Source organism: Crinia signifera, chromosome 9, assembly GCF_055691185.1.
Source record: "Crinia signifera chromosome 9, ASM5569118v1, whole genome shotgun sequence".
Lineage (NCBI taxonomy): Eukaryota > Metazoa > Chordata > Amphibia > Anura > Myobatrachidae > Crinia > Crinia signifera.
Window position 1 is genome coordinate 18,855,584 of NC_139225.1, and position 27,361 is coordinate 18,882,944.

The 27,361-nt window shown below is 48.4% G+C and overlaps 1 protein-coding gene across 6 annotated transcripts; it reads left to right on the forward strand.

The window, feature by feature from the left end:
- CCDC120 (coiled-coil domain containing 120) lies at nt 1–25,064 on the forward strand. 6 transcript variants are annotated; one of them, XM_083161281.1, is made up of 12 exons: nt 1–137; nt 11,882–11,933; nt 12,528–12,614; nt 13,970–14,042; nt 15,043–15,176; nt 15,947–16,063; nt 17,281–17,521; nt 18,044–18,094; nt 18,229–18,391; nt 22,154–22,255; nt 22,358–23,212; nt 24,028–25,064. In XM_083161281.1, the coding sequence occupies exons 4-12, from the start codon at nt 14,006–14,008 to the stop codon at nt 24,134–24,136; spliced, it is 1,809 nt and encodes a 602-aa protein (XP_083017407.1). In that variant the 5' UTR covers nt 1–137; nt 11,882–11,933; nt 12,528–12,614; nt 13,970–14,005; the 3' UTR covers nt 24,137–25,064. The 6 variants fall into 6 exon arrangements, with proteins under 6 accessions (XP_083017407.1, XP_083017406.1, XP_083017402.1 ...); XM_083161280.1 differs by lacking the exon at nt 12,528–12,614 and having other exon boundaries at nt 11,882–11,948; XM_083161276.1 differs by lacking the exon at nt 12,528–12,614 and having other exon boundaries at nt 2–137.
- The last annotated feature ends 2,297 nt before the right edge of the window (nt 25,065–27,361 follow it).

The window sequence follows — 27,361 nt, forward strand, 5'->3', positions numbered from 1 at the left end:
GGTGGCCGGGACAACCTCACCGGTGAATGGTATGCTCGGGCAGTCCGGCTCCCCCTCCGGTGGAGGAGCAGTTGGTATGATCCGTTGGAAGCTCCTGTGTGAGCGGAGAGTGCAGGTTGGTACCTGCGGCCGGAGAGGTGAGGTCAGTGCCGGCCTGTGCCCGGGCCCAAGCCAGTATGTATGCTGTGTGTATGTGTGTGATAGTAGCCTGTTACTGTGTGTACTGCCTGTATGTATGTGTGATCGTAGCCTGTTACTGTGTGTACTGCCTGTATGTGTATGTGTGATCGTAGCCTGTTACTGTGTGTATGTGTGCTGTGTGTACTGCCTGTATGTGTGATCGTAGCCTGTTTGTGTGTATGTGTCATAGTAGCCCCAGTGTGCGAGTATGTGTGCTGTGTGTATGTGTGTACTGCCGGTATGTGTGATTGTAGCCTGTTACCCAGTGTGTGTGTGTGCACTGCCTTTATGTGTGATAGATAGTAGCCTGTTACCCAGTGTGTGTATGTGTATATATGTGTGTGTGTGTGTGTGTGTGTATATATATATATATATATATATATATATATATATATATATATATATATATATATATATATATATATATATATTCTAGCGTAGTAGACTTTATGTGATAGCCTGTTACTCAGTGTATGCATGTGCTGCCTGTGTGTGTAACGCCAGCCTGTTACTGTGTGTGTGTGTGTGTGTGTGTGTGTGTGTGTGTTTGTGTTGCATGTATATATGTGTGCTATGGCCACCTGTTACCCTGTGTGTATGTTATATGGTTCTCTTACCATGTACCGGTCTGACAAGCTCTGTGATACTGCCTTTACTGTGTATTTGACACGGGTGTGTGTGTGTGTGTGTGATTATAGCAGGCTTACCATGTATCTGTGTGTGATATGGCCGGGTTAATGTGTATCTGTCTGTGACAGGTGTGTAATATGGCCTAGTTACCATGTATTTGTGTGTAGTATGGCCTGGTAACCATGTATCTGTGTGTGACAGGGGTGTGATATTTATTTATTTACAGGTTCTTATATTGCGCAGCAGATTCCGTTGCGCCTGCAATAGATATGGCCTGGTTACCGTGTATCTGTGTGTGATATGGCCTGGATACCGTGTATCTGTGTGTGATATGGCCTGGTTGCCGTGTATCTATGCGTGATATGGCCTGGTTACCATGTATCTTTTGTGTGACAGGTGTAATGTGGTCTGGTTACCGTGTATCTGTGTGTGATATGGCCTGGTTACCGTGTATCTGTTTGTAATATGGTCGGGTTACTGTGTATCTGTCTGTGACAGGTGTGTAGTATGGCCTGGTTACCGTGTATCTGTGTGTGATATGGCCTGGTTACTATGTATCTGTGTGATATGGTCTGGTTACCGTGTATCTGTGTGTGATATGGTCGGGTTAACTTGTATCTGTATCTGTGTAATATGGCCTGCTTACCATGTATCTGTGTGTGACAGGTGTGTAATATGGCCTGGATACCGTGTATCTGTCTGTGACAGGTGTGTAATATGGCCTGGTTACCATGTATCTGTGTGTAATATGGCCTCTTTACCGTGTATCTGTGTGTGACAGGTGTGTGATATGGCCTGGTTACCATGTATCTGTGTGTAATATGGCCTGGTTACCGTGTATCTGTGTGTGACAGGTGTGTAATATGGCCTGGTTACCATGTATCTGTGTGTAATATGGCCGGGTTAATGTGTATATGTGTGTGACAGGGGTGTGATATGGCCTGTTTACTGTGTATCTGTGTGTGACGGACGTGTGATATGGCCTGGTTACCGTGTATCTGTGTGTGACAGGTGTGTAATATGGCCTGGTTACCATGTATCTGTGTGTAATATGGCCGGGTTAATGTGTATATGTGTGTGATATGGCCTGGTAACCATGTATCTGTGTGTAATTTGGCCTGGTTACCATGTATCTGTGTGTAATATGGCCTGGTTACCGTGTATCTGTGTGACAGATGTGTGATATGGCCTGGTTACTATGTATAGAGTATATAGTGCGCTGTGTACTGCATATACCCGGGGACTTGTGGTTACACTGTATCTCTCTGATATCCAGTATTTGTGCCTGCTACACTATGTAACAGGACTGTACATAATTATTATGTTGTACAATCCTACATGTTGTCTGTGTATACTGCAGTCTGTGTGACGTGTGTGTGTGTGTGAGGCGGCTGGTTGGCTGTGTATGATAATGGGATAGCTTATACTGTACATGACCTATTACTGTACACCTGTGTGTATTTAGTATAAATGGGATAATGATCATTTACTGTACAATATACGGCTATTATAGGTGACAGACAATATCCTGTGTAATGGCAGGGCTGCCGGCCGAGTGCTTTATATGCAGGCCCACACGTCCGTGGTGGGTGCAATTATCTGCACTAGGTCACCGTGGGGGGTGCGTGATTCTGTATAATGCTACACGCCTAGGACATGGCTGAATACACATCTCTGTGCGTCAGGCACAATGTTTATATGTGGCTACATATGGGATGTGTCAGACTGTAGTCAGCTACAAATGTTTCCCCATATGCTCGGTGTCTGTACAGTCTCTCAGCTAGCTACTGGCGGGCTGGGGGTATCCGGTTGATCCAGCGCCTATTGCGAGAGGTTTAGGGGGTGTGGTCGATGTCAGGAGGGTGTGGCTGGAGCTATGTGGGTGTGCACACCCCTTTACGCCGTCAGCCCGCAACGTGTCATTAAATACGTAAAAATAACAAAATTGCCTCATTTTGCGAGGAAAATAGATATGCTATTTTAATACTTATAATTTACGACTGACGGATTGGCAGCTGGGCGCTGTTATAATGACGGGCCTATTTTTATGCGGAGGCCTAAAGCCGTGACCCCACCTGCCGCATTGGTAATCTGGCCCCTATCCTACAGTAGTCGGGTCTTCAGCACCACATATGCTCAATCTGCTGTAGGCAGCGTTGCTTTTACTGTGTACAGCAAGATTTCATATTATGAATGGCGATCTGGTGACTTGTTTTTGTATATCCAACGTTCGGCGTTTACCTGTCGCTAGGCTGTGATCATATGAATCAGGAAACGCAGCAGGTTCTGAGGTGTAGGCTGTGTGATTATGATAGAATTGCTTGCTGGGAAGCCACGTTGCAGACCTGTGTATAGGTCAGGTGGGGGGGGATGAGATCATTCATGTATGTCCTCATCTTCTGAGCAAGGCAGGCGTTGTACAGTTACCTGTAACGAGAGGCGCATACCTGAAATGTCTGATATTATTGTCGTTGTATTATTACCATAGTCTCACGAGCAGGGGGCTCGTCCCAGTAAGTGTGCTGCTACATATACGCATGTCATTATTCGCTTCTGATTATGGATATATATGCTTTATAATACATTTATAATATTCACACATACAGTAAACTAATCATCACTCGGATGTTTCAATAGTCAACAGCCTAGATGCCTTCAAGAAAGGATGATTACTCGCAGCCCTTCCCAATGGACATTAAATTTTTTAATAGCAAAATTGTAGACAGCTACAGTCAAATCATCACACTGGATCTTATTACAAAACAGAATAACTCTTTATCGCTGAATAAAGACTTTTGCCTGAAATCGCATGTTAAAGACTGAGAAACATACTCTTGCTGCCTCTGGGAAATAACCAGAATTCCTTAGCAGCATCTTCAGCTGCAGAAGTCAATGGTTGTTTCCGTGGCTACAGATGTTGCTAGGAAAAGTCGGCTAGTGGCGACTGATCTGTGCAATGTCGGTCTCTGTTTCAGCAGCTGATTTCAGGCAGAAATGCTCTTTCAAGTGTTTGTGACTCCTAAGTTCATTTTTATTTTTTGTTAACTATAATAACCTCTTTATGTAACATTTTTGGTGGCATGGGATGGGGATACGCCATTGCAGAATTTAAGTTTTGCTTTAATTTAATGGGGAGTATCCAATGAAGTGCGACAAAACATTGGTTATCGAATGACATTTTTTTTTTTTTTTCTCTCCGATGTTTCCCCCATGTAATTTTTTTTTACGGGGTACCCAATTAGCTATGAATCATTTGTGAACTATTCCCATTGATGTTGCAATCCCTAATACTTGCAGGGATTGCGCGTTTCATACTGGTAATGCGCACTCAGCCTAACGACCCCACTAAAATGTCAAACTGGTTTAGATGGATTTAGCCTTTAATCTATTCGGGGCTTATCTGATAACATGGTATAAAGGGCCCAAAGGTGCAGTAATCCTCGGTAACCAATCAGAATGAATCCATTTTTTTTTAATTTTTGCTGCTACAAACTACGGTAATTAGTTTCTATGGGTTACGGTCATGGTTCACAGGATCTTCTGTTTAATTGTGACATGCAAATTAGGGGCCATCGCAGTACGGAGACCAATTAAAAAAAAGATGTCGGCTTAATGAAGAGCAAAAAGGACATGGTCACGGTACAAATACGCCCATGTTGGGTTGTCCCGTGGGGATCTGGGCTTTGCATGCATTCGGTCAACAGTTAATATTGGTCGACACATCCCAAAAAGTCGACATTATTCTTTTTTTACGATTTTTGGGGATCCGTGTGATCAAATCTATAAATTAACGCCGAAAAAATGTCGACACTTTTGACCTAATTACCATATGATTCATACCCGTTCCATGTCCCGTCCCCCCTTCCCCCCATGGTTTGGCAGACCCCCCCCCCCTAAAAACCCTATGGTATCTCCTCTCCCTGGGGCGAGCCAGGTCTATATAAAAGACTCCGGTCCTATAGGATCTATTACAGCATCAGTAGGGAGCTCTGGCTGCTGCCGTCGGCGCGGATGTGGCGATAGATTGGATTTCCGCTGATAAGACTGTGCTACAATGACAGCATTCTTCTCTCAGCCAGGGATCATCCAAGTCTTCTTGCTCAGCGCTGGTATCACCGGATACATGCTGAGCAGCGATACTGGTGGTAGCGGGCCTGACCGCATGCATCGGAACCCAACGCCACCCAGAAAGATCATATTGTCCCTGATAGTAAGGGGACTAGCGCTCCTGTGCCAAGGATGAATGAAGGTTGGATTACTTTGTGTGGTCTCCATGTGCCTGCGGCTTTCCTCTGCCAGCCCTGATTTTCCTCCCAGAAACAGAGGTCAATTCACTGATCTCCTGTGTAGGCCTTATTGCATGTGGGGTAGGGGACTTAGACTGTGCCCAGAGAGGCAGGAAAGGGACTCTCTGTACAGCGCTGCATCATATGTTGGTGCTGTGTTACTTGCTGATAATTCATAATTGTTTGAAGACCTTTAGAGTGGAGATGGACATCGGAAGCCCACCATCAAATGATGGCTGGGCTTCCGCCATTGAATCTTTCGCTGCAATGGTAACGGACCCTAGCATCAAAAGAATTGTATTGGTGCCCTTTTTTGCGCATGCGCAAATATCTTCAGCGCGGCTACGCATGCGCAGAAGCACTGCAGCATGGCTGGCCGGTGGGCGGGACCATCGAATCGCCATTAAATGGTTACTGTTTGATGGGGGCAAGCATCGGAATGCCGCCATTGGATACTAAAAGTACAACCAACAAAAGCATTAAAGTAGGGATGGACATCTCATTGCGACGTTTCCTAACCGTCAAAGTGAATACAGCGGCAGTCTATCAGGTGAGACCGGACTACTGAATGGGACCCTTGTATTGATCCAGGGTGAGATGAATCAAACCTTCGGAGAGTGACAAGATGGAGAAGTTGCCCATAGCAACCAAGAATAGTTTAGCAACTTCTTCACTTCATCTCACTCCGATGCTTGGTACATCTCCCCCTCCCCTTCTCTGTTGCATTCTGGAAAATGATAGACAGAATCTGATTGGTTGCTAGGACTGCAGTGTGGAGTCCTAGGACGGGCATGCGCAGACTTGTAGGATGAGCATGCGCGGTGGAGTCCTAGGATGGGGATGCGCAGACTTGTAGGATAAGCTGATGAGCATGCGCGGTGGAGTCCTAGGACAGGCATGCACAGACTTGTAGGATGAGTTGATGAGCATGCACGGTGGAGTCCTAGGACGGGCATGCATAGACTTGTAGGATGAGGGGATGAGCATGCGCGGTGGAGTCCTAGGACGGGCATGCACAGACTTGTAGGATGAGTTGATGAGCATGCACGGTGGAGTCCTAGGATGGGCATGCATAGACTTGTAGGATGAGGGGTTGAGCATGCGCGGTGGAGTCCTAGGACGGGCATGCACAGACTTGTAGGATGAGGGGATGAGCATGCGCGGTGGAGTCCTAGGACGGGCATGCACAGACTTGTAGGATGAGGGGATGAGCATGCGCGGTGGAGTCCTAGGACGGGCATGCACAGACTTGTAGGATGAGGTGATGAGCATGTGCGGTGAAGTCCTAGGACGGGCATGCACAGACTTGTAGGATGAGGGGATGAGCATGCGCGGTGGAGTCCTAGGACGGGCATGCACAGACTTGTAGGATGAGGTGATGAGCATGTGCGGTGAAGTCCTAGGACGGGCATGCACAGACTTGTAGGATGAGGTGATGAGCATGTGCGGTGAAGTCCTAGGACGGGCATGCACAGACTTGTAGGATGAGGGGATGAGCATGTGCGGCGGAGTGTGGAATCCCTAGGTCGGTGCATGCGCTGACTCTTGACGGCCCTGCGCAGTGTTTGTTCGGACTTCTTGTGGTTTCCGTACAACAGAGAACAAAACATGACCTCTGTTTTTGTACCGTTGGTTAGAACGCGCCGCCCTATATTTATTCGCATTAATATTGTACCGAAAGAAATAAATATGTATTTCAAAAGTTCCCTGGTATCGGGACCGAGGGGGGATATTCTCATGTGCAAAACATGGCCCCCGACATTATTTTGAGGGTACCCACCCATTATGCGTGGCTGCGACCACAGGTGTGGTATATATTACATCAAAAATGTCTAGGCCAACTGCAAGGTTGACCGTAAGAAAAGGTTGACATGAGTTTTCAAGTTTATTTTTGGAGTCAATGTCGACACACCTCGCCATGCGTCGGGCAAGGTGCCTCCGTCGACTGTGCACGGCGCACTATACTGTCCCCAATCATAGTGCACTTGTATGAAAAACCTGATGACTTTTTTCGATCATGGCACCCTACCATTGGAATACCTGTGACCGCAGTGGTAGCTGATGTGATTGTCCTAATTTATGATTCCATCTTACGCCTGCGGTAGGCCCACTGATGGGGCTCAGTACAATGCGGCACCCCTGGCTGCCGGGGTACAAGCGACCCATATACAATAAGAAATACCTATTATGTTTGTACCGGTGCTGGGGATACAGAACCGCTGCAGTGCGGTGAGGTGGAGCCCTGTAATAGACACCACCGGTGACTACGTCCTATGTAACCAGTTCCTGGGCCGGCTGGTCCCTAGTGTGTGTATATGGAGGATGTGGGATATAGCGCTGGCTTCAGTACTGATGTCCTGTGCACATTGGCTGGTGGAAGAGACGGGAATGGGGGGGTCTAGTGTACAGGAGGCCCTGAGACCTGGCAGCCTGTACAGGAAGCCTGGATATCTCTCTGGCCTGGGAGCAGAAGCAGCTGCTGGGTGAGTCACTGAAGCAGATCCTGGCGTGTCGGCTCTTGCAGGCTGTTTACATGTCTGTGTGCACATGTCTATTGAGTAAGACCTGTGTAGATTACTGACTCTGACTGCAAGACAGAGATTATTAACCTTTGCTGGAATATCCCGAACCTTATAGGTCTATCGAGCGATGGTGAGTGTGGCCCTAGTAATGGAGGCAGGCAATGACATTATTGTGATGTCAGCTGAGAATGATGTCACTCAGACCCAAAGAGCTCACAGTCTCTTGGTTCTTGGGATGACATCATGCCAGTAAGTGATGGTGAGATGAATGCAAGATGGCAGCTCTGGGTGACGTCCCTTTGACCCAAAGAGTTGACTGGTTCCTGGGATGACATCACGCTGTCCCATAGAAGTAACAGTGATATCATAATGAGAGCTGACCGTCGTTTGGTTCCTTGGTTGACATCATGCTGTTCCATAGACTTAGCAATGACATCACAATGAGAACTGAAATTCATTTGGTTCCTATGATGACATCATGCAGCCCCATAGACCTAGCAATGACATCACGATGAGAGTTGAAATTCATTTGGTTCCTATGATGACATCATGTGGTCCCATAGACCGACCAATGGCATCATACCAAGAGCTTGAAGTTATCTAACCTGATGATGTAATCCTGTTAAGGGTGACATCACTGACTCAAAGAGCTGGTGGTGAAATGGTCACTGGGATGACCTCATGCTACAGTCTACGTGGGGGCAGGAGGGTGGGTGGAAAGGTCACATTTACCATTTGACTAGCTAGGCACATGCCTGGGGCATCCGTGAAGCTGCTGAACCCCATAACCTGTGGCACGTGCCTGCACACTCGGCACATCCATTTCGGGGGACATTCTCCTGTTTCTCCTGTAAGGGGTATGAAATTTTGGTACTCTTTACCTAGCATGGCGCCCACGATTTTGATCGTGGGCATCGCGGCCATTGAATGCACTAAAAATCGGGTGCGACGCGATGCCCGCGATTTCCCATAGGGAACAATGTTAAATGTCTCAATTGACCCGATTTTCATGTTCAATGCCTCAATTGACCCGATTTTTCCATAGGAAACAATGTTAAATGGCCCACAGAGGCCAAATAGCCACCCTGAAGTGTGAAATGGCCCCCACAATTGTTAACGCCACCCCACGATCAACGTGAACCCGTGGCGAGCGCAGCGAGCCCGCGAGGGGTGGCGGTACGCGTCCTACGACCTTTTCATACCCCCACTATCCACGTCGGCGTGGAGTTGAGAATAGAATAGTGTGGCGAGCCACCGAGCCCGAAGCGTGGCGAGCGGACGCGGATACCTTCACAGGTAAACGCGTCCCTTCGCGGGCTTCACAGGTATCCGCGTCCGCTCGCCACGCTTCGGGCTCGCTGCGCTCGCCACACTATTCTATTCTCAACTCCACGCTGACGTGGATAGTGGGGGTATGAAAAGGTCGTAGGACGCGTACCGCCGCCGCTCGCCACGCTTCGGGTTCACGTTGATCGTGGGGTGGCGTTAACAATTGGGGGGGGCCATTTCACACTTCAGGGTGCCTATTTGGCCTCTGTGGGCCATTTAACATTGTTTCCTATGGAAAAATCGGGTCAATTGAGGCATTGAACAGGAAAATCGGGTCAATTGAGACATTTAACATTGTTCCCTATGCATTCAATGGCCGCGATGGGCGCCGTGATAAGTAAAGAGTACCGAAATTTTATTACCAGCCAAACTACATAACGCCTACAACCATCCGCCTCCCGCTCCTTACAAGGAGAAACAAGCAACAACATGATATGTTGTTGAGATGTGTTTTTTTTTTTTTTTACTATTATTTAATTTAAAAGTCCTCTGCAAAATGCAGCTCTGAACCCTATATTGGAGTTCCAAAACACAGATGGAGTGAACTTTATTGCAGCGGCCCGTGGACCGTGGCTAAGGATTACGTGGATCGTCTATGCTGTTTTTTTTTTACAACAGGATGTTTGATTAGTTGGAAATTAATCACTGAATATTCTGTGACATGGTGACCTTTGATACAGTAAACTCGACTCTCCATCTGCAGGCAGGGAATACATTAGAGATTGTAAACTGGCATGCAGGGCCCTCCTACCACTTTGTGTGTCCAATAATAGCCAAACTTGTTTTATTATTGTGATAGTCCCCAATTTAGGCGTTTGGGGGGGGGGGCAATGAGTTTCCCGCAGCCCTGTAGGTGTGTGACCGATCTGAGCTAGGTGTGTTCTGGGATCTGCATTAGCAGTCAGGGAGTGTAGTGATTATAATTGTGTAATTACACCGCTGACATCATTACAGCGGACACTGCCAGTAACAGTCTGTTATTTGTACTCTGAAACTATTTGTCCCCCCCCTGCAAAGACCTTCCCTTGTGAATCACCGGTGCTTTCTCAGAACCAGTCTTCCGTATAACGTTACCGTATGTTACATCATACACTGGGCACAGCACGCAGCACTACATGTGACAGGGCAGCCTTTGCGTAAGAGCATGGCACACGGAGGGCACAGGAGCGGGAAGTGTTGCAATGCCAGTGTCTCATCTTGGCAGCTGTATTTTTATTTGCATTAGATTTATTTTTAGAATTTTATGATTTTGTTTTTAGTATACAATGTACAAAGCGGGGGCAGGGATTGGGCGATTATGTGACTGTAATCGGCGTTGGTGATGGAGATGGGTTCACACGGCAGATAATTTAAGCCAGGATTGGTTTATTTGTTCACAGTGGAGTGTGCTACTGTGCAGACTCCATATTGCTAATGCTCCAGGGAAGCTTCATTCCCTGTACCAAGATGGCTGCTATTGGTAATGTGTGGAGCCATCCAGGGCCACTCTACTCCAGTGGAATGTGAGCTATTACTGCTTTTCCAGCATCCTGCATGCACTACCTGTTGGTGAAATGTATGACATCTCACTCCGTCTATCTGTGTATATAACAGTGAGTACGGCTGTAACTGCTTTAGCTTCATTTATACCACTTCACTGGTTAAGGGCCATTGTAAGGCATCCATTGGTGTGTACAAGAACTCTGCTACATCCTCATCCTGTACAATCCATCCTTCTCCAACATTATGGGAGTGCGGAGTAACGCAGGGTTAATGCAGCAGGTACAGGATGCAGTCAGGACAATATGCGGTTAATGATTGGGAGCGATAATCCACAGTGGGCAAGAGAGTACATACATGCGGTAATATGTATTACAGCTTCTAAAAATGAAAAGTGGTGTTAGAGTTGCTCCTAGCAACCAAGATTAAACAGGGAAACAATAGGTTTCCCTGTTTCATCTTGGAAAATGACCGACCTAATCGGGTTGCTTAATGTAGACATCTGAGATACGGTCATTAGGCCGAACCTGTTTAGGTTGACATGCATTGGGTCGTCACCTGATGGCGTCGGAAGGTCAACAGTCAAAATGTTGACATGCGGTTTTTCACTTTTTTTCTTTTTAGCTGACGTGCCAACGGGTGGTATTTCATGCCCTACCATCCACTATGGCGTGGTGGGAGAATAAAATAAACATGGCGAGCACAGACGGTGTCCATGTCGACATTCGGCACAAAACCGTGAAACTCATGTTGACCTAATGTTTGTATCGACCTTCAGTGACCGACCTAAATTGGGTCAACCCATGCCTACCAAGTCCCCTCTCCGGGAGACATCGGTTAGGGAGATGCTACTTGCACCTTCAGAGGGGTGAGTCCTGGCTGTCGGTCACTAGGCCCCTCTCCCAAAAAGATGTGATTTGGAGAGGAAAACCCCCAAAAATAAAAATACGGATGTGTTAAGAGTATGTATGTTACGTGTAACAAACCGGGGGCTGCATCTCTTATTTTAAGTTGTTTCAAAACGGGTGTTGCGGCCTGACATCGGACACAGGTTCTATTCTCCCCCTATGGGAGCCGTGGACCCCCATGAGGGAGAATAGGCCTATAAGTCTGAACCCCAACTGTCGGGCATTTAACAGTCGGGATTACAATGCCGGTATACTTTCCGTTGGAATCCCACTGGAGTAGAGTGCTCAGATTCCATTGGAGTAGAGTGGCCCTCAGAGTCCCTGGATGGCTCCGCACATGCCCAATAGCAGCCATCTTGGTACAGGGAATGAAGCTTCCCAGGAGCATCCGGCACCCGTTCCCTGGAGGTCATCCGGCACCCTTCTACAATAGCCATCCACTGATGATAGAGTGTGTGATACATATATAAATACATACATACACGGTATAACATATATAAATACATACATACACGGTATAACATTAATATTCTGTGTGTTCCCTCAGTCTGCAGGTACCGGGCGGCGCTGACGGGTGAATGGCCGGGTCACACACGGCGGTGAGAAATCTTGCGGTATATAATATATCGCTTTGTGTTTGTATGAACAGGTTTACAAAACATTTATATTAATATGTGATTTTTCAAATCATTTGAAATGTTTTTGAAAAATAGCTGCACCCGTACCGAGGCTACATGTGCCCACCAGTCAGGTGGGTAAGGATAGGGGGATTAGAACGGGTTCATGAGCGGCAGGGCTGGGTGCCAACTCTCTCCCCTGATACTCAAGGGGCCCAACACTAGGGGACTCGTGCACAAACTGCCAATGTCCGACGTAGCGGAGGTCTACGTCTTAGCCGCACTGTGCGGACATTTCCCGTTGTGTCCGTACAGAGGCAGTTCAGGTGTTTTACACAGGGAGAAATGTTTTGGAAATGTTGTACATTGCAATGCTGTTCCTCAGGCCCGGTATAACTAGCAGGAAGGAATGAGGATATGGGGCGATACTGCTGGTGTAATGTGAGGCAGGAGCAGTGTGGAAATAGCAGTGAGGCGTGGGTCACCCGAATCAAACAATGGAATGTATTGTGTTAATGACTGACAGAAACACTTTTAACGAGGAGGTGCGCTCAGACTATTTCTATTTTGGATTAGGCTTTAACCTCCCAGTGTCAGAGCGGGGTTAGACTGCGCCGAGGCTTCATTCCACCAACAATGCGCTCACTGTTACGTGGCTGCTGGGTAAGGGACATCGGTGCCTGGTCTGGCAGTCATTCGCTTGTAAGCTTTGGGTCAGGGGTGGGTTAGCTGGTGAGACTGGCAAAAGGGCCAGTAACGGGTGCTTCTGTGGTGGGTAACTGCCAGCGATGAGAGAATGTTTGCTGTGACCCAATATGCTACAAGAGGTCAGGTCTATCTACCTCTCTATCATCTCTATATCATCTCTATCACCTCTCTCTATATCTCTATCATCTCTCTATATCATCGCTCTCTATATCTCTATCATCTCTTTATATCATTTATATCATCTCTATCATCTCTCTCTATATCATCTCTATCATCTCTCTCTATATCATCTCTATCATCTCTCTCTATATCATCGCTCTCTATATCTATATCATCTCTATCATCTCTCTCTATATCATCTCTATCATCTCTCTCTATCATCTCTATCATCTCTCTCTATATCTCTATCATCTCTCTATATCATCGCTCTCTATATCTCTATCATCTCTTTATATCATCTCTATCATCTCTCTCTATATCATCTCTATCATCTCTCTCTATATCATCGCTCTCTATATCTATATCATCTCTATCATCTCTCTCTATATCATCTCTATCATCTCTCTCTATCTCTATCATCTCTCTCTATATTATCGCTCTCTATATCTCTATCATCTCTTTATATCATCTCTATCATCTCTCTCTATATCATCTATCATCTCTCTATCATCTCTCAGTATTTCCTCCCTTAAGTGCAGAATGGTATTGATATAACATTGAAACCTGTTGATTATTCAACTACAGTATCTAAACACAAAGTCGTTGCCGTGGGTTTACTTTTGTGCTCCTCGATGGTGCAGGCCACATACATATGGCCGGAAGGGGAGAGATCGGATACAGGTCTGTGTACACTGTGGAGCGAGGAGTTGTTCCTTGACCGCAGGCTTCTTATGACCATTTTGGGGCCTTGTCACAGCTTGCGACTGCGATCACGACCACAAATCTGATGTCCTGGTGGCAAGTTTCCCTCAGATAGGACAGTTGATACCGGCTACAGGACGGGGGTTGGACTTTGTGCAGAGCTTAAATTCTCGTACTCTTCCCCCGACAACCCCCCCCCCCTCCTCCTCCTCCTTTTTTAGCCCATTTATTTTCCTTTTCTCATTTAAATTTCAAAAAGCTTTATTGGCAGAGCACAATGTAACGGTGTGTTAGCATAACAAACCTGGGAGGCTGTGTGTGGGGCTGGGGGCCTATAGTCAGGTATAGAAGTATAATGTATAACACACACACACACACACACTCACACTCACACTCACTCTCCCGGTTATAGGGTGTATTCTGACCTGCCTCCCCTCTCTCATTTCTAGACCTCCAACAGCACTGACTGAAGCTGGATCATCACTATGGAGGTGAAAAGTCCCTGCGGTATCACCGCAGCGGGTAAGTGCAATTAGGATAGGGTGCATATTACGATTGTTATAGATATAGGCCGTTAAGTAAACGTTCCTGGCAGGGCCGGAGGTACTGATGTGCTAGCCTAGTTCTACCCAAGTGGACAACCGCTTTTTACCTGTCGGTGGTTGCACCTCCCTGGCGGTGATAGCGCAGGACAATAATGTCACCCACCATGTGCTAAAGGGATCGGGGATATCCCTCCCCCTTCCTATGTGCTGGGGTAAGAAGCAGACGCGAGCACTGGGCTTCATCTGACCCTGAGGACCGATTGCGCTCTCGTTACGCCGCGTGACATCCTCCTTCGCTGCCTTGGGAATACATATGACATTTCTGTTTATTCCCATTCTCAGGGGGAGCTGTATCGACAATTGGGGAGAGCTAAAGTATCAGCCAATCAGCTCCTAACTGCAGCCCACATGCCATGTTTGAAATTACAGTTAGGGGCTGATTGGTACTTTATTTCTCTCCTGGGCTTAGTGCAAAGACCCTTCAATCTGTGACATGGCAGTTATGAGCTGGCTATCTGGTTTGTTATTTCTCTCCTAGAGGTAGTACATAGACCCAATGGTGTATAATGTGACAGTTAGGAGCTGATTGGTATTTTATCTCTCCTAAAAGTAGTACATAGACAGCAGTGTTTGTGATGTGGCAGTTAGGAGCTGATTGGCTGGCACTTTCTCACTCCTCAGCTCCGTACATACACTCCACAGTAACATGGCAGGTAGAAGAGGATTGGTTTGTACTGGTCACCCCCCTTCTGGTAATGTAGCAGCTGTAACAGACGGTTGTGAATACGAAGAGGGAACTTCCTTTGAAATACAATCCTTTCCCTGTCACCTTTTGTTATCCCCCCCCCTTTGTATACTGAGACCCGCATTGTACAACCAAACCAGTATTCCCAATGCTTACTCCCACCTCTACATTCCTTTGCCCATTTGCTCCATCCCAAAGCCACCTTGCCATCAGTTTCTCTCTCTCTTTCCAGGCGGTGCCCTGTTTGATGCCAGCTCCAAGCAGAGGGCTCAGCTGATCTCCGAGCTGGCAGAGAAGCAGCGAGACTTGCAGGAGTCCCTGCGGCAGAAAGTGAACGAGCTGCGAAGGCTGTGCCTGCAGGAAGCCGTGAGTGTGACCAGCCTGGCGCCCTGGGGTGGGCAAGTAACTGGGCAGCTGCCACGCGCAGCCATATTGATGGGGAAACCCAATATAGATGACCACTGCAGACCACACTATCGCATTGGGTATGGGGATTCCCCCCCCCCCCCCCCCCTTCCCACAATGGCATCCAAGGGGCCAGCCCTGGTAGTCTTTATGGAGGCCGTTTCTACATGCATTGTGCCCCTCCTGTATGACCCAGTGTGCCCACCTGATTCTCTGGGTAGTGGTTGCACTAATGACAGTGATTCAGCCTCAGTACAAAGTAGAGACGACTGACCCATCGCTAGAATCCCCGAGATGAGAAAACCATGTCAAATGACAGAAAACGAGTCTAAACCACAAACCAACGGTCTTAATCCTGGCGGTTACATAACCCTATGATTAGCCAGCATAATACATTCCACCAGCTTTATTCCTAGACGGAACATTAGCTTGTGCCCAGATTGCGATCAGTGCCCGCTCCACAACAATGTTTTCTCTGTATATCCTATACCTGATATTGCAATTTGCCCACTTAGATTGATCAGTTCTAATCTCTCAAGACCCTGCTTCCACTAGAGGGGTGTAAAGAGGGTGATGCTGTGATTAAGGTTACCAGTCCTATAGATTCCTCTTAGATGTATTGACTTAAGCCATCCAATCAAGAGTCTTGTGTCGGCCTCTAGGGTAACCCCTTCATTATTCAGCAGCGAGTGACTGGGCCGAGCATGACCGTTTTACCTCCTACCTTGCAGGAGCTGACGGGACAGGTGCCCGCTGAGTACCCTCTAGAGTATGGCGAGAGGCCACCGAATGTCACAAGAAGACAGCGGGCGTTTCGAATGAGCGCAGCTGCTGTGACCCGAGCAGAGGTGAGTTAATGACTGTTATAGCGAGGTGACATCGAGGCTGCCGTTGTAAATGTATCCATGTCCTATAGTATTATTATTCGTATTCTAGTGCCTGCAGGTACAAACGCACTCCCTTAAAATACTGTCATACTTCTGAATTCAAACCCATGACCTTCCATATTGCAGTCAGACACCTTCCTCGTGGAGCAATTTGCTCCATGAGTAACCCCCCAGGTGCTGTGCATGGGAAGCAGTCACCTTAGCCAGCCTGCTGTCCCTGCATCACTCTCTTTTGGAATGTGCAAAAGCTGTGGAGTGCTGAACACTTGTATCAAGTAACCCCACAAGTACTTTTGCAGTGGGGTGGGCTGTACGAACACCCATTAATCATGGAGCACCCCTGTTTCCCACAAATGCCACTGTCACACTCTCCCGGTAACGGGTGGGATGATTGATACAATAACCTGGCATTGCATGGTGGGGTCGGAATATCTGCATATGCTCCTATGTGACTTTCTATTTATGTACAATTGCTTTTGTTGGATGAATCAGAGAGTGATCACACAGAGGTCCTATGCAACCTGTGTCATTCCAGGCCATGCTGGGACTTACAGTGCAACCACAATTGTACTGCCCATTAAGGTCTTACAAGTGGTCGCTCTGCTTCCATCTCCACCAAATCCTGTCTGCAGACTTGTAGATTCAGTCGCTGCCTTTTGGCTCCCACCCAAGAATATACAATCCCCATTATTCACCAGAGAGGATTTTGTGCAACTGTTTTTTGAAAATGTCTCAAACATCTCTAGACAGGTCTGATCGCCATCTAGTGGCCAGTTATAATATGACAAGCTGATTGTGTTGCGTATTGTTTTTTTAGAATTTATTTATAGAGCGCCACCAAATTATACACCCTGTACATACGTCATTCATATCGGTCCCTGTCCCATTGGAGTGTGCAATCTGAATTCCCTAACTTACAAGGTCACATACACACTAGGGTTCATTGTGTTAGAATCAAGTGACCTATAGTTTGGTTTTGGAATATGGGAAGAAACCTACGCAAACTTGACGAGAACATACAAACTCCACACACACAATACTTGGACCTTGACTTGGAATTACACTTCTGTGCCCTGAGACAACAGTGCTAACCGTTACATCACTACGCTTCCCACAATAAAGTTGCATTTGTCGATACGCTGTATACAATAACCTGCGCTCCGTTTCCCTTCCTGCAGGAAGTGCAGCTGGAGCGCCTGGAGAGGGACTTTGCTCTGCAGCTGCAGATGGCGGAGGCGGCGCGGAAGCTGAGTGTGGCAGCTGAGCAGAGCGCGGAGATGACAGTGGAGCAGCGCAGGAAGCGGAGGCTCGTGTATCTGGACGCTCTGCGCAGACTTCAGGAGTTAGAGGAACAAAGTAACAACCTGCGCAGGAAGCTGGGTCTGAGACCCACACACAGAGTTCCCCACAGCCTCCTGGGTGAGTGACTGTGCCACCTGGCTAATATGGTTGGGGTGTGAAGATGCCAGTGTGGCTCCAGGTCTTTGGATGGGATGTGGTTGACATGAATAGGTCGGTCATTATTGGTCGACCGTTGAAAGGTCAACTATCCATGTGGGCATAGTGAGAATATAATATTGACTTGTGCCGACATAGACACCAAAAAAATGACATGACAAACTCATGTTGACCTTTTCCATGTCAACGAACTGCTTGTTTCGACATTTTGACGATTTTTACTTTTGTCATGTGTCTACTTTTTGACTGTTGACCAATGGTGGTCGACCTATTGACTGTAGACCCGATGACCCAAACCCTTTGGTTTGTGGGCATCCGTGTGCCCTCTAGTCTGATTATTGGGTGCTGCACCTGGCCTGGAGAATGGGGGAGGCAGGAAGGTGCCTGGTCTGAGCATTGCGGATGCTCTGGCGTCGGACCTGACAGGGGTGGGTGGTACCTTTTTGTGACTCCTGCGGTTAATTGGCTATGTACTCTTTTCAGATGAAGCTTACCAATCAGAGTGCAGCTCGTTGTCAGAGAGCGCTAGTTATGGTAAGTCTGTGTTACTGCTTACAAGTATATTGATGATTTTGTAACTTTATTGATGGTCAGCCATTCTGTACACAGACAATGAACTACAGTATATAAGTGACGCTTATGGTAATTACTCTGCTGTTCTCCTGCAGATGACGTCCTGGCTTCCAGTATAAGACCAGCCCAGGGTCGGATCACTGAACATTCCCGTGCCATCTCCAGCAGTCCGGAGAGGAGGGTTGGCTGGAAGGCTTCCCCCATGGAGATGTACTGTGAGATTCGCAACCGGAGAAACTCCATGGCCAGCGCGGCAAGGTGTGGGGAGGGTGCTGGGGCAGAATGGCAACGCTCAGGGGTAGGGTGTACGGAGGATTCATCTCTATGTGCACTGAAGCTGAGTTACAGGGCCTGGTGCGGAATGACTTCTAGACCCGGGTGCTGTATGTCCGGGTGCTGAATGACTTCTAGACCCGGATGCTGTATGTCCGGCTGCTGAATGACTTCTAGACCCAGGTGCTGTATGGCCTGGTGCGGAATGACTTCTAGACCCGGGTGCTGTATGTCCGGGTGCTGAATGACTTCTAGACCCGGGTGCTGTATGTCCGGGTACTGAATGACTTCTAGACCCAGGTGCTGAATGACTTCTAGACCCAGGTGCTGTATGGCCTGGTGCGGAATGACTTCTAGACCCGGGTGCTGTATGTCCGGGTGCTTAACGACTTCTAGACCCGGGTGCTGTATGTCCGGGTGCTGAATGACTTCTAGACCCGGGTGCTGTATGTCCGGGTGCTGAATGACTTCTAGACCCAGGTTCTGTATGGCCGGGTGCTGAATGACTTCTAGACCCGGGTGCTGTATGTCCGGGTGCTGAATGACTTCTAGACCCAGGTTCTGTATGGCCGGGTGCTGAATGACTTCTAGACCCGGGTGCTGTATGTCCGGGTGCTGAATGACTTCTAGACCCAGGTGCTGTATGTCCGGGTGCTGAATGACTTCTAGACCCGGGTGCTGTATGTCCGGGTGCTTAACGACTTCTAGACCCGGGTGCTGTGTGTCCGGGTGCTGAATGACTTCTAGACCCGGGTGCTGTATGTCCGGGTGCTTAACGACTTCTAGACCCAGGTGCTTAACGACTTCTAGACCCGGGTGCTGAATGACTTCTAGACCCGGGTGCTGTATGTCCGGGTGCTGAATGACTTCTAGACCCAGGTTCTGTATGGCCGGGTGCTGAATGACTTCTAGACCCGGGTGCTGTATGTCCGGGTGCTTAACGACTTCTAGACCCAGGTGCTTAACGACTTCTAGACCCGGGTGCTGTATGTCCGGGTGCTGAATGACTTCTAGACCCGGGTGCTGTATGTCCGGGTGCTGAATGACTTCTAGACCCGGATGCTGTATGTCCGGCTGCTGAATGACTTCTAGACCCGGATGCTGTATGTCCGGCTGCTGAATGACTTCTAGACCCAGGTGCTGTATGGCCTGGTGCGGAATGACTTCTAGACCCGGGTGCTGTATGTCCGGGTGCTGAATGACTTCTAGACCCGGGTGCTGTATGTCCGGGTACTGAATGACTTCTAGACCCAGGTGCTGAATGACTTCTAGACCCGGGTGCTGTATGTCCGGGTGCTGAATGACTTCTAGACCCGGGTGCTGTATGTCCGGGTGCTAAATGACTTCTAGACCCGGGTGCTGTATGTCCGGGTGCTGAATGACTTCTAGACCCGGATGCTGTATGTCCGGCTGCTGAATGACTTCTAGACCCGGATGCTGTATGTCCGGCTGCTGAATGACTTCTAGACCCAGGTGCTGTATGGCCTGGTGCGGAATGACTTCTAGACCCGGGTGCTGTATGTCCGGGTGCTGAATGACTTCTAGACCCGGGTGCTGTATGTCCGGGTACTGAATGACTTCTAGACCCAGGTGCTGAATGACTTCTAGACCCGGGTGCTGTATGTCCGGGTGCTTAACGACTTCTAGACCCGGGTGCTGTATGTCCGGGTGCTGAATGACTTCTAGACCCGGGTGCTGTATGTCCGGGTGCTGAATGACTTCTAGACCCAGGTTCTGTATGGCCGGGTGCTGAATGACTTCTAGACCCGGGTGCTGTATGTCCGGGTGCTGAATGACTTCTAGACCCAGGTGCTGTATGTCCGGGTGCTTAACGACTTCTAGACCCGGGTGCTGTATGTCCGGGTGCTGAATGACTTCTAGACCCGGGTGCGGAATGACTTCTAGACCCGGGTGCTGTATGTCCGGGTGCTGAATGACTTCTAGACCCGGGTGCTGTATGTCCGGGTGCTGAATGACTTCTAGACCCGGATGCTGTATGTCCGGCTGCTGAATGACTTCTAGACCCGGATGCTGTATGTCCGGCTGCTGAATGACTTCTAGACCCAGGTGCTGTATGGCCTGGTGCGGAATGACTTCTAGACCCGGGTGCTGTATGTCCGGGTGCTGAATGACTTCTAGACCCGGGTGCTGTATGTCCGGGTACTGAATGACTTCTAGACCCAGGTGCTGAATGACTTCTAGACCCGGGTGCTGTATGTCCGGGTGCTGAATGACTTCTAGACCCAGGTTCTGTATGGCCGGGTGCTGAATGACTTCTAGACCCGGGTGCTGTATGTCCGGGTGCTGAATGACTTCTAGACCCAGGTGCTGTATGTCCGGGTGCTTAACGACTTCTAGACCCGGGTGCTGTATGTCCGGGTGCTGAATGACTTCTAGACCCGGGTGCGGAATGACTTCTAGACCCGGGTGCTTAACGACTTCTAGACCCGGGTGCTGTATGTCCGGGTGCTGAATGACTTCTAGACCCGGGTGCTGTATGTCCGGGTGCTGAATGACTTCTAGACCCAGGTTCTGTATGGCCGGGTGCTGAATGACTTCTAGACCCGGGTGCTGTATGTCCGGGTGCTGAATGACTTCTAGACCCAGGTTCTGTATGTCCGGGTGCTGAATGACTTCTAGACCCGGGTGCTGTATGTCCGGGTGCTCAATGACTTCTAGACCCGGGTGCTGTATGTCCGGGTGCTCAATGACTTCTAGACCCAGGTGCTGTATGTCCGGGTGCTGAATGACTTCTAGACCCGGGTGCTGTATGTCCGGGTGCTGAATGAATTCTAGACCCGGGTGCTGTATGTCCGGGTGCTGAATGACTTCTAGACCCGGGTGCTGTATGTCCGGGTGCTCAATGACTTCTAGACCCAGGTGCTTAACGACTTCTAGACCCGGGTGCTGTATGTCCGGGTGCTCAATGACTTCTAGACCCAGGTGCTGTATGTCCGGGTGCTGAATGACTTCTAGACCCGGGTGCTGTATGTCCGGGTGCTGAATGAATTCTAGACCCGGGTGCTGTATGTCCGGGTGCTGAATGACTTCTAGACCCGGGTGCTGAATGACTTCTAGACCCGGGTGCTGTATGTCCGGGTGCTGAATGACTTCTAGACCCGGGTGCTGTATGTCCGGGTGCTCAATGACTTCTAGACCCAGGTGCTGTATGTCCGGGTGCTGAATGACTTCTAGACCCGGGTGCTGAATGAATTCTAGACCCGGGTGCTGTATGTCCGGGTGCTGAATGACTTCTAGACCCGGGTGCTGAATGACTTCTAGACCCGGGTGCTGTATGTCCGGGTGCTGAATGACTTCTAGACCCGGGTGCTGTATGTCCGGGTGCTTAACGACTTCTAGACCCGGGTGCTGTATGTCCGGGTGCTGAATGACTTCTAGACCCGGGTGCTGTATGTCCGGGTGCTGAATGACATCTAGACCCGGGTGCTGAATGACTTCTAGACCCGTGTGTGTGTGTGTGTGTGTGTGTGTGTGTGTGTGTGTGTGTGTGTGTGACTGGAGGCAATTTGCACTTGTACTGCAGGCACTGCATCTGCATTGCTGGGAGCAGTAGTGACAGGACTGGTGGTAGTCTGGACGAGCGATGGGTGGGGTGTTTGGCTGGTACCTACAGGGGCTTTAGGGGGGTGCACGCTGCTTTGAATCCCATCTGATTTTATATAATAAAAAGCTTTATTCTAGTACAATAACTTGATTTTAATAATAGATTTTCGTTGTTCCCTGCAGCCCCACTCGCTCCTTTCCCCGGAGTCTGTCCAGCCTAGAAGGTCGGAGTGTTCCGGCCACCCCCATACTGAGCCGCAATGCCTGCAGCAGCTCTGCTCTAAGGTGGGTACTCCCACTACATATTCCTGCCTTCCCCCAATGTCCCAGTAACTGCCACAACTGAGGATTGGGATTCACGGTTCACTTTTTGTTTTTCTTCTTCAGGTCGGAAGGTTCCGGGTTATCTCAGAAACAATGGTCCGGGAGCCAGGACTCTCAAGTGGGGTTCCCCAGTGAGCGCACCAATGTCCAGACCTCCCGGAACAGGCGCAGTAACAGTTCCGAGGCTCTGATCGAAAGACCCCCTCCCGCTGAGACCCAGGGAAAACCTTCCTTCAAAAGTTCTGAAGCACTGAGCGAGCGTCACCACCAACAGAGGGGGGCAAGATCTCCCGATCCCCGGACACCCAGTGGCAACTCGCGGCTTCCTTACGAAGACATATTACTGGATTACTATATGGAGCGCCAGCAACAACAGCAGACACGGGGGTGGGTAGAACCCGAAGGCCACTGGTGGGTGGAACCTGAAGCTCCTTGGTGGGCGGAGCCTGATGGCAACAGCCATTACTCACGAAGAGACGGCTATTACGACGGGTACCCGGGCAGTCCAGCCCTCCGGAGCCGTGCAGAAACCCAGCAGCGGAGGACTGTTGTCCGCAACAAATCGTGTGGCCCCCAGTTGACTGATGGTGCCCAATTTCAGCAGCCGTGGCATTCTGACGGCTACCAACAGCGCCCGTCTCCACAGGGATCCCACCCAGGTCCGCGGTCTAGGAGTCAGCCCCGGGCTCCGCCACCTGAGACCATGGAGCGGAACGTGCACAAAGCATTGGCGCTGGAAGGACTTCGAGACTGGTACCTGCGCAATTCTGCTTTGCCTGGCGGAGTGCAAAGGGGCCCTATTCCCTCCCACGTGCAATATCCGCAATACTATCGTACTGGGTACCATGATGGGCATTACCAGGCCGGATCTCCTCTTCCGCACTCTATCAGTTTTACCGGGGCCCCTCTGCATGGCAGGTACGAAATGCTGTACTAAATGCTCCTCCCCCACCCCCATGCGCGTGCATGCTGCCTACCCCCCGCTCCGCAGCCTGGCTCTGTGGTGACTTTGGGGGGGTCTTATTACATTACAGCCTTTAGTAGTATTATCACCCTCCCCTTTGCTGCCACAGACCAAAAACTTTACAGATCTATACAGAAATAGATAAAATACAGCACCGCATTGTGATTGGCTGGCCTATTATATAACACAGCCAATCACAAGAGAGTAAAGAGGTGGGGGATCCCGGAGCTGCATCTGATTATTTATTTTTTAATACCACTATAAATGACCTATATAGACTAATTTTGAGGGAGGGTAAATGCTTGGATAATTATTTAATTATGGGGGGAAGGGGAATAGGCTCTTTAGGTTGTTAGTGTGGTTTGGACATTTAATACTTCTTTCTGCTTCCCCCTTTTTTTTTATCTGTTCTTCCTGTTCCATCCACTATGCAACTTGTCGCCCATTTTACACCCCCCAATCCCATTTTTATTTCTGGCACTTGCACCTATCCTGATCCCTTCCCCAAATCACAATACCGGCATTCTGATTTATCTTGTTTCACCTCCATGTGTGTCTTGTAATTTATTTATTTTATTCCTCTGTCCCGCCTGTCTGCCCCTGGCACTTTACCCTACCTCTGCACCCCCAAACGCAACTGCTGAAACCCCCTCCATACATATTTTTCACCCACTTTATCACACTGCACTATCCGACTGTCCGTCACCGCCCACCACACACACGTCTCATCTCTCCACCTCCCCCATCTGTCACCTACCCGCCACACCAGACACTTCTCAGAATACCTAGATGAGGACCTGTATAGCCAGCCGGCCATGACGAACCGGTCACAGGGGGAGCAATCCTCCGAGGGCACGCCGCCTGGGACCTTAGTTTGACACTGGATGAGGACCCATCGCTTCGGAAACGAAACTTCCAACCTACCGCTTCACCGCATCTGCCGGAAAAACCAGAAGAATCAGCAACGATCTGATGGGGAACTTCAGCAATAAGATGATTCGCGTGGAGTCGGGAAAGTAGGACTGGAATTAGTCACCGATCAATGGGCTGTGACCGCTGTTATTGCCTCTTCAGTCCATAAGTGCAATAAGAACCTGCCCTATTCCTGCCCACTGGGGGCAGAACAGGGCTTCTCTGCTGTAAGGGCATTTTTGCTTCCTCTATCTCCTTAATGCCAAGTTACCCTCCTGGCGGGGGCACATTGTGTAGATAATGTTTGTATCAGTTGTGTGTCTTATTAGTTCGTACACTGGCACGTGTGTCTCCTGCAGTGTTTAGGGGGTTAAAGTGAGAAAAATGCTATTTATGATGTACAAATAATGATGCTGAGTCTTTGTAACCCCCTTTGGTCTCTGTACCCCTCCCTGTCCGATTGGCGGGACCTGGCCTTTTATCTGTCTTTCGGGTTACGTCCTTTTTCCAAACCCCACTCAAGTCGGACTGAAAGGAGATTGCTCCGCAGGGGTAGCGGAAACTCTCTCTACAAAGCACTGTATATTTTGTTATCCTGTATTCACACTGAATGTTTGTAAGTAGGAACACTGGAGATGGGACATTACTGCGGGTCGCTGGAGAGCGGGAGGCCGAGCTGGACTTGCTGCCTCCCATTGGTTGGGATGATTGTCACAGATGCAACCGACTTTGTAATATCTCTTGTGATTCGTTATTATTGTTACTAACACTGAATCGTGACTGGATAACACTGTGCAATATGTACAAACTCAAATTTTATTGGGGGGGAAGGGGCTTTAATTTGTTTATGGGGCTGGACAGTTTACCAATAAATTCTAAGAAAAGAGAATTATACATATATTGCAGTTGATTCTCTGAAGGGTCTAGCAGCTTCCGCGGTCTTCAAGTGGTGGATTGGAGTCTACTAAAGAACCGTAACACAGTTTGTGTAAAGCAAGCAAATGATGTTCTTTCCGTTCTAAGACCTAACGTTGGTGCACACAAAACACCTTGATGTTATTACTTGCGGACAGAAACACAACTGAGGCCTTGTTGCCGTGGCGACGATAATCTGCCGTAACTATTGATAAATCCTGAAGGCTGCAGAGAGATTCTGGTTGTGCTGAGAGTAACCTTTAACCACAAAGTTTTGGAGTATAAGCCACCCAGAGTAGTTGTGCTGGTTGTCTACCTTCATATTTATATATATTTTTTCATTCCCCCCCCCCTTAAGCCAAAATGCCAGGAGCCGTCCCCCATTTTTTTTTCCTCACAACGCTGCTGGCCAATGAGCCTGTCTTTCTATCTCATTTACATAAAGTGTCCCGGCGGTGATGGTGGGGAAGAGCTACCTGCAAAAGTGGTGGTGTAAACTAATCAGTAAAGTAAAGAGAGACTATAAAAGGTTGTTATTGGAATGAATTGTTAAGGAGAAAATGATGGTAATACCCATGATCCCGCCACCTGCAGTCAGCGGACATACTAATACCAAGATGCAAAACTGCAATTGGAAAAACTGATGATGATTCTGTGCCTACCTTGTGTTTGAATCCACTGAACTGTTACCTATGAGCCTGCAAGTCTGACAATAAGTTGTAAGAAGCTTTAGGATTCTTAGGGGAATTCTCAGGCTGAATCGGATGCAAACTTGGCCACGTTTTTATGGTAATACAGTAAGAGAACCCTTCCCGGGTGTACATACGTAGCATCTGACTGAAGGACGAAGAGCTGCAGTTTCTCCATCCGAAGATGGTCTCTTATGTCATGGCTTACACTTCTCTATGTTTCCGACCCCTCGCAGGCAGTCTAGCCATCGCAGTCTCCCTTCGTACAAATCGCACGCATGTGTGGTCATTTAATATACACCCATGCTGTAAAAATGCAGCTGTGTGATCAAACCTGAATCGGGCCCTTACTAAATAGACCCCTAAAGTCCTTAAGTCAGGCATGTCCAAACTGTGGCCCTCCAGCTGTTGTGTGGGAGGTGTGAAACTACACCTCCCAGCATGCCTTGCCGTAGTTTTAGCATTCCACCAATAGCAAAATTGTGGCAAGGCATGATGGGACTTGTAGTTTCACAACAGCTGGGGGGCCACAGTTTGGACATGCCTGCCTTAAGTGATAGGAGAAAGATAAAGCTTCATCAATCTACACATTCTACACATCAGTGGATTCCAGGAATCAGAGATTGGATCCATCGGAGAGTGGATTCCAGGAAATCAGAGATCAGTAATTAATGTGGGAAATATGAATTCCCCAGTGTTAAAGTACTAGCGAATCAGCTCCTAACTGTCATGCTACAGCCTGGGTTTAAACAAATGGCAGTTGGGAGTGGATTGGTTGGTACTTCATCTCTCTCCACTTGATCACTTTTCAGGGCTAAGTACATCCGGCCTGGTGTATAGGTGTGCACAGAGTTTCCTCGACCCAGGACACAAATAGAATGAACCAGGGTTCCTCTGTGATACTACAGACATGACGGTACCAGCTGATGAGGAGAGCTGTGAATGGAACTCTACCCCTGTCGCTGGGCTGACGCATTCCAAAGACATCCTTAGGCCATAAGTTTGTTACTGAGAATTTCAGAAAAAAATCTAAAAATAAATACTTATGTCATCCTTAGGTCCAGTTATGTGATGAGGAACGTGATTAATTTCTGTTTATCCGCATATGTCATAACTGGAAGTCACAAGCACTATTTTTTCATATTACATTGAACATAAATAATTTGAATATGTCCTTGACCACCAACCCAGGGAACCCCTGTAAGTGCTTTGCAGCACACCTGGGATCCACGGCATATAGTTTGGGAACCACTGGTCTAGGTTCTGGTTATGGCCTTGGGTGCATCTGGCAGAGCGTTTGGGATTTGCAGGGGTGCGCTAGCAAGTTATGAGGGGGGCAAACAGAGGAGCCCTTGCACTTATCTTTATGTATATGACCATGGGGAAATTGGTGTGACAGAAACTGGTGGGTGTGATTTTATTCAGCCAATGAAATTACTAAAGCTTGATGTGCCAGAGGGGTAATGAAATCCCACAACTTACCTGCTCCAACACAATAATATGCAATACAGAGGCTCTTCCTGTGACATGTACAATACACAGAGTATTCCAGTGACCTATATGTGATACTTATGGGACGAGGCTGAA

Coding starts and splice junctions, on each gene's coding strand:
- CCDC120 (XM_083161280.1), top strand. CDS start 14,006: ATGGAGGTGAAAAGTCCCTGCGGTATCACCGCAGCGG. Junction 15,177..15,946: donor GGCTGTGCCTGCAGGAAGCC/GTGAGTGTGACC, acceptor CCTACCTTGCAG/GAGCTGACGGGACAGGTGCC. Junction 18,095..18,228: donor GTCAGAGAGCGCTAGTTATG/GTAAGTCTGTGT, acceptor GTTCTCCTGCAG/ATGACGTCCTGGCTTCCAGT.